The following is a 12,582-nucleotide window of genomic DNA, read 5'->3' as shown; positions in this document are numbered from 1 at the left end:
CCCCTTCCACCGGATCAAGTGCGGCATCACTCCGCAGACATGATCTGCCATATTGGCTGAGGATAGGATTTCTGCAAAGGCATCCCCACCAAGTCAAACAAGAGGGGTGAGATGGGATCCCCTTATCTCACCCCTCTGAGATTGCAGGAGAAGGGGTGCACTTCTCAATCAATGCACATTGCAGTTTGGCCACCCGAGACCAACTGCATGATCCGATGAATATATCCAGCGTCAAAACCTTCCCTGGGCATAACTTTGCGTAGAAACTTCCAGTTTATCCTATCATATGCTTCCATGAAGTCCAGTTTTAGCAAGACTACCCATAGATTCTTGATTCGAAGTTTGTGAACAATCTCTTGTAGCGCCAGATCCCCGTCCAGGATAAGTCTACCTTTGATAAATGATGTTTAACTAGAGCTAATAATTGTATGCGCCACCCCGGAGAACCTGGTGGCATAAGCTTTAGCAATGATCTTGAAAATTACACTAATTAGCGCGATAGGGTGGAAATGCCTAACGCACCCCGCCCCTTCAGTTTTAGGAATAAGCATTCACACCCCAAAGTCAACCTTGACATACTACCGTGCCAAGGGCAATTCCATTGAGAATTTGAAGAACAAAACCCTTGACTGCCCCCAAGAACTTCTTGAAAAATGATACCAGAAACCCACCCGGTCTCGAAGCCATGTCAGCCTTCATGCTTTGCATCACCATATCAAGCTCTTAGTGTGGCAAAATGGCTGCCAAGTTGGCACCGTGTGTTAGTTTATTTGATCAGATCTTAGAACTGCAAGGTAGTTGAGGTTTATCTGGCAGTGGGAGCCCTGGTTGGTTATTTTTTAGAGAAAATGTGAAAGCTTTGTGTCTCGGTGCATTGATTAGAAGAGGGCTTGTTTAAGCCCTGGTTGGTTCTGACGGTGAGAATGTTGAGTCTCCATTACAAATTTATATGACCAGAAAGTTCATTCTCTTGTTTTGTTAACTAACTTTTGAGAACTGTGTGAAGGGTGAAATGACCAAAATGGGGCAAGTTTTGCGAAGTTTCATGGACTGGTAAAACATACTTCCTCCGTTCCATAATGTAGCGCATATAGATTTTCTACAAAGTCAAACTTTATAAACTTTGACCAAGTTTATAGAGAAAACTATTTATATCTACAATACCAAATGTATATAATATGAAAGTATGTGTTGTGATGTATCTAAGCACACGTATTTGGTATTCTAGATGTATATGATTTTCTCTACAAACTTGGTCAAAGTTTATAAAGTTTGACTTCTAGAAAAATCTATATGCGCTACATTGTGGAACGGAGGGAGTATATGTTTGCTGCTGCCTACTTATATAAACTGTTGTCCTCTCCAGCAATTCCATGAAACATTATCATGCAAAGCAAGACATGCAGTCAGGAGCACTTCACAGCCATCTCAGGAGGAGGATCCCAAGCAACGCCTTGAAGCAAAGCTTGTGGCTGCTAAGCAGAAGAGGTAATCAAAAGAGGCAAACCGGTAGGGTATTATTATTTGATTCTTTTTTACCAAAGATTGAAGAATATTCTATAATTGTAGGTTGAGCCTCCTGGAGAAAGAGCAGAATCGTTTAGCTAAACTGGATGAGCTGCGTCAGGCTGCTAAGAAGGATGCAGAAATGAGGTTCAACAGGGAAAGGGAGGAGCTTGGCATGAGAGTTGAGCATCGGGTACAGCAAGCGGAGGAGAACCGTATTCAACTCTTGCATGCTCGTTTGCAGAGGCGAGCTGCGCTGGAGGAGAGGACAAAAAAGTTCTTTGGGCAAAGAGTGACATCAGAGAATAAGTACAGGGAGACAACAGTGGTGTTGGCTGCGGCCTTTGACGTGCTGGGAATAAATCAGGAATCTGCTAATTCTCTGCCATTTGAAAAACTAGCCCTCTGTATTGAATCTACAAAAGTTCTTCAGACCGCCAGGGCATTGCTTGATTGCTTGGAGAGTTGTTTTATTCTTTCTGAGACATCAAGTTCATGCACACCAGAAAATATCGATCATCTGCTCAAGCACCTGGGATCACCAAATACGAGAATCCTACCAAGTAGTGCAGCAAGAGCTAGAGTAACACCAAAAAGGACAACTAAAAATTCTGACGCTGGCAAGTTACCTAGATATTCACCAAGGGTAGTGCTTTGTGCTTACATGATTCTAGGTCATCCAGGGGCTGTTTTTAATGTACAAGGCGAGCGAGAGAAACTACTTGTGGAGTCAGCAACAAACTTTGTGAAGGAATTTGAACTGCTGATGAAGACAATACTTGATGGGTTAGATGGTGCATGCATATTGCAGCAGTCTACATTAGGTGCAGTCTCTCCTGGATCTTCTAATAATCAGGAGTGTTCTTCAATTGCTGCTGATCGAACAAAATTCAGATCTCAGCTGGCTTCTTTTGATAAAGCTTGGTGTGCTTATCTTTACCACTTTGTGGTGTGGAAAGCAAAAGATGCCAAGTCGCTAGAGGAAGATCTCGTGACAGCTGCATGCAAGCTTGAGCTCTCAATGATGCAAACATGCAAATTAACTACTGAAGGCATGTCAGATAGCCTTAATTATACTAATATTAATTCAACAGCCATCCAGAAACAGGTATGATTCATAATTTTATATCGGTGCTTCTTTTTTATGTTCTGCCATATCCGGTGTGTAGTTTTGGGTGCATATGATTTGGCTTTGAACAAGTCTTATTTTGGGTGCATATGATTTGTCTTAATGTATCATCTGAGGAATAAAGCCTTGGGCGTTCTAACAAACGTGCTAGAATGTTTACACTTACTCCCTCTGTCCCATAATATAAGAGCGTTTTTGACACTAGTATAGTGTCGAAAACACTCTTATATTATGGGATGGAGGGAGTAGTTTATTTACTCCGATGCTCTTTTCTTGACATCTTCGTAAGTGTAACATCTGCTGAAACAAAATTCTGTTTGCCGTCCAGGTTATGGTAGACCAGAAACTTTTAAGGGAGAAGGTTTGGCACCTAGGTGGTGAAGCTGGTATTGAGAGGATGGAACTTGCTTTATCAGAAACAAGGTCAAAGTTCATTGGAGCCAAGGAAAATAGGAGCCCCTTGGCAACATCAGATGCAAATGTCGCATCTCTTTCTGGACAGTCTCTTCTTTCTGACACCAAAGATAATTTGGGTAAGGATGGTGAAAGGCTAGGTAGAGTTGTTCAATCTTTGTCCAAGGCTTCTTCTTCAACGTCTCAAAGTAACACTAGAGACAATGGTGGTCAAATGAGCAGCACAGGGTCAAGAGAGCTGCCAATAGAGAATGAGCTTGTCGGATATTTGTTGAAAGCTTCCCCTTCACCATCTGAAAGTAACTCAGGAGACAAGGTCATCAGCAGCCAAATGAGCAGAACGGTGCCAGAAAAGCTGCCAACAGATAATGAACAAATGGTCAATGAGATTTTGCATGGTTCTTTTTCTGATAGCTCTGATGACGTTGGTAAAGTTGAGGGGGATTTCAAGGTTAGGTCCTCTCGTATATTAGAATATTACTGTTGAGCTTCACACCTGGGGTAATCTAAGAACCAAAAATGTGTATCATGGTAGAGAATCTGTGTGAGCTTTGAGTGTCTAGGGGAACTCAAATGCCATGATCTAGGGTGTAGTTTTTTCCAGTGTAAGATGCACCTCCGGTTAAGTAGTATGTTATTTTCTTAGTTGCCCACTTTTTTATTCTCAGGCACAAGTTAGGGAAACAATGGAGAAAGCTTTCTGGGATGTGGTTGTGGATTCAATGAAAGGAGACACACCAGATTACAGTTATCTGGTCAACCTAGTAAACGAAGTCAGGGATGCATTGCACCAGATGGCCAGTAAAGGGTGGAAAGAAGAAATAACAAACAATATTAACCTTGAAATATTGTCCCAGGTAAGAAGAGTCTGAATGAGTGTTATCATGAATCTATTAAATACATCTGATACCAACGAATCATTTCTTGTGGAAAGGTACTTGAGTCGAGCACCCAGGGCACACAATATTTGGGGCAGATTCTGCAGTACTCTCTGGGCATGCTGCGTAAATTATCTTCTCCCGCAAAGGAAGAAGAAATGAAGATCAGTCATGACAAATTATTGAACGAATTGATCGGACACTCTGATTCTCATGATAGAGATCCAAATGCATTTGTAATAGCTGTCATCAAGGGCTTGCGGTTCACTATGGAAGAGTTAAAGGTTTGTATAATCCTTAATACTACCTCGAGGTTTTGAGTAATTTACACTAGCTACACAGTGAATCTATAGCATCATTCAGAAACTAAATATTTTTATTTAAACAGGCTCTTCAGTCTGAAGTCAGTAGAGCACGAATCCAACTACTGAAACCAATTATAAAGGGCTCAGGTGGGGTCGAGTACCTGCAGAAAGCTTTTGCCGATCGCTATGGATCCCGTTCCAATGCATTAGTGTCTCTCACTTCAACTATTCAGTGGATTTCTACCTCAAAGGATATGGTAGAAGAAGAATGGAATGAATATGTCAGCTCCTTACAGATCCTGCCTACATCAGACAATGTTAGTTTCATGTTCTTAAATTTTACTCCTAGTAAACACTATGCACAGCTACTGTATTAAGCAGTAATAATAGACAAGTAGTTGTGGTTTTTACCCGCTGTTATTGATTAAGCTACAGACCCCCTATGGGCTGTTTTAAGCAACACTAGCCTAAGTATTTATGGTTCTCATCTGCTGCTGTTGATTGAATCTACGCCTGTCTGTCATAACAGGTTCAGCCATTGGTTACGACCCTCCGAGCTGGTCGTGGAACTCCAGATCAGCAACAATCTACAGTGCCTGTAGCAGGTATTTGCTCATTAATTTTATGCTGGCCATTTACCTGAGTTTGTTAATCATGTTACATAACATGAAACAGGAAGTACAGAGATCCTACCAGAGTGCTCGGGAGAAACGATCGACAGGCTAGTAAGGATTGGGCTGTTACAGCTTATCAGCAGGATGGAGGGCATGGAAAGAAAATCAGTACCCGAAACATTTAAGCTCAACTGGTTGAGGTTGCGTGGTGTCCAGAGTCAGTTCCAACAAGTGATTGTTATCGCAACAAGGTGAAATTTTATGCTGTGTTCATTACTACATAATAATATCAGAGCACTAGAACGCATTAACGACTGAACCTAGTTATGTTCTTCTTACAGCATGCTTGTCCAGCGTCAAGTATTGATGAGTGAGGACTCAAAGGCCACTCCCTCAGAACTGGAAAATTCTACCTTGGAACTGTTCAACACGCTTGCAGAGCTACTAGACAGTTTTTCTGATGTTGGCATGGATCAGATCATCGAGGTGATGGTCCGTTCGTCGACCTCGGCCGGCCCTTGTTCGGATGAAATGGTTGAGAACAGGAAGCAGATATTGAGCAGGGTCTTCCTCAAAAGCCTCCAGACTGATGACACTGTCTTCAGGAAGGTGTCTCGATCTGTTCACTGCGCGTTCCGTGCAGTCACCCTAGGTGGCAACGGGACGAAGGGCAGGAAACTCGCCGAGGCGGCCCTGGGGCGCATCGGGGCGACAAAGCTCACCGACCGCGTAGTGAAGGCAGCTGAGGTGCTGATCAAAGTAGCAACAATATCAGAGCAGGTTCATGGCCCGTGGTACAGTCATCTCCTCTAAATGACTTGCTTTGTTTAGGCTGCGTTCGGTTTCTCTCGTCTCCTTTAACTCTGCTCCGGGAGCGGACCAGACTTTAGCTAAATTTGACGGAGCTGCCAAAACCCAGCCCCCCCAACTCCGCGGAGTGGGGAAGTTCCGAACAGGGCCTTAGTGAATCTGTGGTGCTCTGTAAACAGGGTGGGTGATCATAGCCGCTGGGTCGCACATCGCGATGCATCCCCGGTGGAAAATTCTGCAATAGTTTTCTTCTAGGATCACTGGAACAGTCCTTCTGTTTTGTCCGTGACCACACGCTGGCTTTTCTGCACAGTTATCTACTATTCTTAAAAAGTTGTGCTTCATGTGTACTGGTTTCAGCACAATTTTTACAATCTGGGTGTATATAAATGTAGTGCTATATAAGTTGAGTGGAACCACATACACGACACGAGTAAGATCGAAGCTATGTGTTCAGTCAAGGTGCAAACAAGCAATTCATATTGCGGTAGTATCTTAGCATATACTTTGTTTGAAGCCCTGCTGGTCATGATGTTTTTTTTTTATCTTCTCTATATTGGTGTTCTCATTAAAATAAATTATGTGCTAATATTCTTTTTAGTTGCATGGTCTCCTTTCCACTGAGATGAACACACTACTTTTGATCATCCAATAAAATACTAAGATCTTGTACAAAATTGGATTTTCTAACCCTTTTCTTCTTATTGTGCCTTCCTCTCTTTTGAGCTCTTTGTCACACAATAACATCCTGCTGCAACGCTCGGGGTATTATCTAGTTATGACTAAAGGAGAGGCGTTTTGAGGAGGTTAGAGCATCTTCAATGGCTGCACTATTTAGTTGCATGGTGCACTAAAATAAGGCAGCTGTTGGAGATGCCCTTAGGCCTTATGCAATGTAAGGTGTTTACTGCTTAGTGAGGTGCTTGATAAAATAAATTACGTTTTTCTTAAGCCCAGTGTTTATTTCTACAGAAAGCATGCCTAATTAAGCATCCGCCATCTAAAAATAAGCACCAATGCTTTAGAAAAAAACCGATTTATTTCTCTAAGCATCTCTCCTAAGCATCTTACATTGTAGAAGGCCTTAAAAAGCCCAAATACGCGGGTCAGACACCCTCGTGGCCACCGACCCCTGTGGGTTGTGGTCTCCCTTCGTCACCGATTGCTCGGCTGCCTCCACATGACCTTCCCCGACCTACGCGGGGAATAGAGAGGAAACGCATGCCCCTCCTTCCCCCGCACTAGCTTTGGGCCGACCCATATGCTCTACGGCGCTCCATAGTTTTTTGTTTTACTAGACAATTGCCCGTGCGTTGCAACGGGAATATAAATATTTTAGTACATTAGCTCCTGACTGCGCATCTATTATTATATTGATGCGCTAAAATCTTAGCAAGATTTTGTATGCAATCGTCATGATTTACCTGCCATTTTATCCTTAAGCACTTATTTGGTCAGAATTCAATTACTTACCAAACAAAATATGTTTTGGTAAGTTAACAAAACATGAGACAATTGATTCTATTTTAGGGAGAATGGATGGGAGAAAAATCATAGATGAGAGAAAAAGTCAAAAGGGAGAAGGGAAGAGTGGGACATATATAAGGAAGGTTAGACGAAAGAGAGGTGAAATGGAAACCTTACGTTCTTTTTAAGTAGTAGAGATTTTCTGTTTTTTTGCTTCTCTAAAAACTGTTAGGGATTTTAAATACAGTTTTGAATTAAAAAATGTTCCCAAATTTAAAAAATGTTCATGAATTTGAAAAATGTTCCCGAATTATAAAAAATATTCATGAATTGAAAAGTGTTTCCAATTTCAAATTTTTTTCGTGAATTTGAAAAATGCTCTGATTTTCAAAAGATATTAATGTATTTGAAATATGTTACTGAATTATAAAAAATATTCATGAATTTGAAAAAAAGTTTCCATTTTCAAAAAATGTTCCTGAATTTAAAAAATGCTCTAATTTTCAAAAGATATTCATGATTTTGAAAAATGTTCTCGAATTTCAAAATTATTAATGAATTCAGGAAAATGTTCATGAATCCAAAAAATGTTCACGAATTTTCGAAAATGTTGAAAATTCGAAAAATGTTCAGGAATTTCAAATTTTGTTTCCAAATTAACAAAAAGCTGTTCATGAATTTCAAAACAAAAATCCGCTGTTTGAGTTTTTTTCTAAAATTAAAAGTATAGATATAAAATTTAGAAAATGGTCATAAATTAAAAAATAATTCACAAGTCCAAAAGTAATGTTCTTGAATTCCAAAAAATATTCACGAATTTTAAAAATGTTCCCGAAATTCAGGAATTGTTCGTGAATTTAAAAATTGTTCTTGCGTTTCTTTTATTACCGATTTCTTAAAAAGAGTCATAAGTTTAAAATATGAAAAGTAAAAAAAATAATGGAAACAGAAAATAAGAGAAGTAAAAAAGTAAAATAAAAAAACGGTAAAAAGAAAGGGAAAAACCAAAACCGGTGCTGGTAAACCCTGAATGGCCGGCCTATATAGCGCAAGGGCGCTCACGCGTTTCATCTCTCTTCCCGGAAGGCCGGAACTCTCAAAAGAAAAGAAAAAAGATCTCTATCCCCGGCGGTACGCGGGGAATAGGATCCGCCCCTCCTCCACTCCCTCCTCTCCTGAGCCCGCGCACGGCCGGCGCCAGCCACCTCGAGGCTTCCCCTCAATCTCCATGGACGCGTCCTGCCTCCCAACGGAGGCGGCGACGGGCGCCGACCGCGATTCGGACCCTCCAAACCTGGGACAGGTACTACTTGTACTGGCCTTGCTTCTGTTTCGGTGACAGCTAAAGATACAGAACTCTAAGCCTAAACGAGTATCCAGGCCGCAGCTTATCACGTGCTTTGTCTACGCCTAGGGTTCCAAACTCGTGCCCAGTTTTTCGTCCAATGCAGCATGAATTGAATCTCAGGTGTCCGCAGCAGTTTTTAGGTTGTGAACCGATGGTGTGGCCACACGTGTCACTAATATAGCAAATACGTCCAAGACGTCACAATTGGAGTTCTGAACATGCTAATTTTGGCGGCATTACAGGATGGAACAAACAGAGCAACTTTAATCCGTTCACGACACTGCAATTGGAATTTTAGACAATGCTAGTTTCAGCAACATTATATGATGGAACGAAGAGGTCTCTACTCTAGCACGCTTTGTACTACTAGTTATTAAGCGGATTTAGTTGAATTTATATTCCGTAGACTTTAATTCGCTAGCTTTGGCCTTTGTGATCTGACATGGGACCTAGTAAATTCTGTACCGAGGACTCGCCAATTTGACGGCACACCTTCAGAAATGTGCACAATGCAATTACCGGCGTGCTTTCTTCAAATTCTGTCACTTTTTTCTTTTATCAAACAATGCATTGGTGATGTCTGATCAATGTGAAATACTCCAGGTAAGAACAGAAGAGGAACTATACGTGGAATCCTTTCTAAAGGTTTCACTTTTGCTGGCCAACCAGGAGTTGATCAAGGTTCAACTTCATGGCTATAAGATGCTTCAGGTCCTTCCTGACACTTTACTTCATCATAGTGCTTCATGTACATACTCTCAGATGACTGGGTCCTTAATTATTTTATTTCCTTTTCATTGGTCTTTTTTTTCTGCAGCATCTCCTGAAATACAGGAGTGAAAAACTTAGCAGCGCTGATCTTCTAAAGTTGATGTTACAGCTGGTTAAATCCGATCATGATTTAGTTTTAGAGAGTACTGACAGTAGAAGCAGCATGTCAGATAAAAGACCCCAGAACAGTGATTGGAGTGCGGCACCCACGGTATACCATTATGATTAGTTTTTTGTATGTCCCTTTATGATGTGTCCTGCTTTGTTCAGACATTTAAATGTGTGACAATTGTTTTTACCAGGTGGTACACATATTTTATTTCAAGGGAGATGCACTCTGACTATAATATACAACCTCTATAACTTAATGTAAGACATTATGTTACAGAGGGAATACTTTTTTTTTCTGTTCTTGAATGTGCTTTGTTGATGGTACAGGGAATCAATGACACAATTTCTTCTCACCAAGGAATGGACTGTCCTATCCTTGCAGAGCATAATTTATTATGCGAGGCATTTATTATTGCAACGTCTTGTCTAGGGTATGATATGCTTCCACTAATTTGGATTGCCTGGTATCCAACTGTATGTAACGCCCCCTTCTCCATAAATAAATGACATTATAGAAGCCTGAGGTCCTTATTTTCAAAATGGATTTCCAATATGAACAATTTTTTTTCAATTGTCAACATGAGACATTGCTCAGTAGGCCAGGAGCGGTATATTCAATGTTAAGATGTGCATAGTTGCCAGTTTGCCACATATTAGCTGTGTCATATGACCGCTGTATTGGGCGTTTTGTGCATATGTACCACGCATGCATGTGTATATATACTTGGTCTCATGGGAATACAGGTTGCTATTCTTCATAGCATTAAATACACCAAATTTCATAGTTGAGACTTAACTGGAGTATTGACAGAAGGCTTCTATTAATTTAGTTATGAATTTATGATCATGTTATTACTACAGTTTATGAATTAATCTGTACCTTGCAAACCATGCAAGTAAAAAATATCACTTATTTAAGAGCAGAGGGAGCAGTTACAAAGCGACTACTTACCTTTGAACTATTTTACAGGATTCAGCAATACATGGGTATGCTTCTATGTCTACTTAATTCTCTCAACAGAATATGGATCCAGATGGAGTGGAATCGTAAATATGTGCGTACCATGTCTGGATTGAACAATCTATTTTCTGATGGTCAATTTTTGAAGATGTCTTATCACGTTGTGAAATTCTGTGAGGAAAAGCTTATGAATGGAATAAACGAGTATGGTGCTTGTGGTGTGTTCTCCATAGCTCTTTTGGAATTAATCATTCCTCTATTCTTGCGGGTAAATGATCCTCTAAATTTGCAGTTGTGCCCGAACAATGATCGTAAATACACAGCAAATTTAGGTTGCATACAGCCGTGTGTTTACAATCTATTTCTTTCATATTTTTTCAGCTGCTCCGTTGTATACATGTACTTTGGATGGCGGAAATTGGTGTTGACTTGTTGCCTGCAGAAGTTGAAAAGGCTAAAACCTTGAGCTGTATGGAGCTTGATCATTTGCTTGAAATTTCTGATGGGCTGTATACTATTGACAGTGAGGGATGGTTCCGTGAGAATGAGACAAGGGCACTGTTAGAGGGAACTCGACAGAGGGTGTAAGTACATTGCTATAGCGGTTCAGATATACTGTTTTTTTTATCGATACTGGAGTACTTAGAAATGACCAAAGTCAAATGTTTGAAGTGAGAGTTTTCTTGAGTGGCATGAACTTAAATTCTACATCAAATGTTTATTATGATAATCATGCTGTTTACTGCTTATATCATTGCCATAGGTAAAATTTTATAGGTCTGTGTACAACCATTAAGGGGGCATTCCCTAAGTTGTTGGAAAGTCTATCTGTTGGTAATGCGTTCACGGAAGCTTTAGGGTGTATGGAATTGAGACATTTAGGGAAGCTTATCCATCTTGTAGTTATTCCTCTGGTCAAGCATTGTCCCCGTGAAATCTTGGAGGAGTGGACAGTCAACTTATTAGAGCCCATACTATTGGAGTGTGAGGATAGACTTCATGGTACTTGGTTTTATCTTCTTTATAAAAGACAAGCACACAACCTTTTTAACTATGGTAATCTTGTTGGAGAAGATGAACAAATAAATAAAATGGGATATAAGCTACTGCTAGAGTTTACTCGAAAGATGTCAGATTTGCTTGAGGCCTTAGCATTTATGGAAAAAACTGTTGTGCCTCTACATGAAGATGTTAAACCTATCTGCAACAAGGACACTGTCTCTTCTCAAGATTTGAACTCTATGGCACCATCTTCTTTCTGCAGGTACAGTTTTAGTCAAATTCTGTTAAATAATACAATTCTATGTCTATTTATTAGAAGTCATAAATAGAACATGAAAGAAAAACATGTAAAAAGGTAGTCAGTTTTTAACAGGTTTCTTCTACATCATAATTTCTTTGAGAAGTTGAGGATGAGCTTCTTTGGATACTTTGTGGATGATAAAGCAGCAATCAAGGCTCTTCACTTTTGCTGTTATCTGATTCAGCTTGCAGTTTCCACAAATGATGTGCGGCTTGAGCGTTTGATTGTAGATGATCTGCTCCCGTGTTTGATTCGGCGTCTAGACAATGAGCTCCAATGTGCAACCCAAAGTCTAAGACATGAATCAGGGTCAAGTACAGATGGTAGTGTGGACAAAGAGCTGCATGCTCTTTGTGAAGACTTGTATGTTTATCTGGTAAAGGTAAGCTATTAATGCAAGGGAGTCACTACGATGTATGATTTATGCACTTCAAATACACTTCATATTTGCAATTTATAGAATGTACTGGGTACATGCTTTTTGCCGCTGATATGGAACAAAGCGAGCCGCAGCTTGTTTACCTCCATTATCTGCCGGCCCTTAAAAATTTGCTTGTATTGCTTCAGCCATGACAATTGGTTTTATTTTCTACTCCCTCGGTCCCGTAATATAAGATCTTATCACATCCAATACATGAGTACAATGGATGTAATAACATCTTATATTATGGGACGGAGGGATTATCAAACTGTGGGGACTCGAGCTTAGCATACTTGGGATTGTGAAGAAAGAGCTTACAAGGTTAGGGTTGGAAGGGAAGGTGGTGGAGGATGGTAATTGGTGGTTGTGGATAGTATGGTTCTATGATGGAGGAATTGTGCAGGAAAGTGGAGATAACTGGATTGGTTTGGGAGGTGATGGGCGCAATATTGGGTAGATGGGTCTGCGACTTGGTGGCGGTTAGCGGAGGTGTGTAGGATCGAAAGTAGGTCTAGAGGGGGGGGGGGGTGATTAGACTACTTGA

General features: G+C 40.6%; 1 protein-coding gene and 1 long non-coding RNA gene across 3 annotated transcripts in view; both read left to right on the top strand.

The window, feature by feature from the left end:
* The window catches only part of LOC119316384, an 8,949-nt gene extending 2,748 nt beyond the window's left edge, over positions 1–6,201 (top strand). Inside the window, exons 1-10 of one of the 2 annotated variants that reach the window (XM_037590701.1) lie at positions 100–1,053; positions 1,367–1,488; positions 1,570–2,614; positions 2,964–3,500; positions 3,718–3,906; positions 3,984–4,211; positions 4,316–4,549; positions 4,762–4,837; positions 4,908–5,097; positions 5,188–6,201. In XM_037590701.1, coding sequence (XP_037446598.1) covers positions 1,649–2,614; positions 2,964–3,500; positions 3,718–3,906; positions 3,984–4,211; positions 4,316–4,549; positions 4,762–4,837; positions 4,908–5,097; positions 5,188–5,659 — 2,892 coding nt within the window. In that variant the 5' untranslated portion in view covers positions 100–1,053; positions 1,367–1,488; positions 1,570–1,648 and the 3' untranslated portion in view covers positions 5,660–6,201. Of the gene's footprint in view, positions 1–99; positions 1,054–1,366; positions 1,489–1,569; positions 2,615–2,963; positions 3,501–3,717; positions 3,907–3,983; positions 4,212–4,315; positions 4,550–4,761; positions 4,838–4,907; positions 5,098–5,187 lie in introns of those variants that run through there. The other variant, XM_037590700.1, reaches the window with a different exon arrangement.
* A 2,089-nt stretch (positions 6,202–8,290) lies between these two features.
* On the top strand, positions 8,291–12,116 carry LOC119318958. The gene is made up of 8 exons (XR_005154291.1): positions 8,291–8,426; positions 9,075–9,182; positions 9,289–9,453; positions 9,545–9,611; positions 9,681–9,784; positions 10,324–10,582; positions 10,696–11,578; positions 11,690–12,116. It is a non-coding gene; the product is annotated as an uncharacterized LOC119318958 (long non-coding RNA).
* The last annotated feature ends 466 nt before the right edge of the window (positions 12,117–12,582 follow it).

The sequence above is a fragment of the Triticum dicoccoides genome, chromosome 6A (genome assembly GCF_002162155.2).
Source record: "Triticum dicoccoides isolate Atlit2015 ecotype Zavitan chromosome 6A, WEW_v2.0, whole genome shotgun sequence".
In the NCBI taxonomy this organism is placed as follows: Eukaryota; Viridiplantae; Streptophyta; class Magnoliopsida; order Poales; family Poaceae; genus Triticum; species Triticum dicoccoides.
The sequence above is the reverse complement of the archived record's forward strand: the minus strand, read 5'-3'. Positions and strand labels throughout refer to the sequence as shown.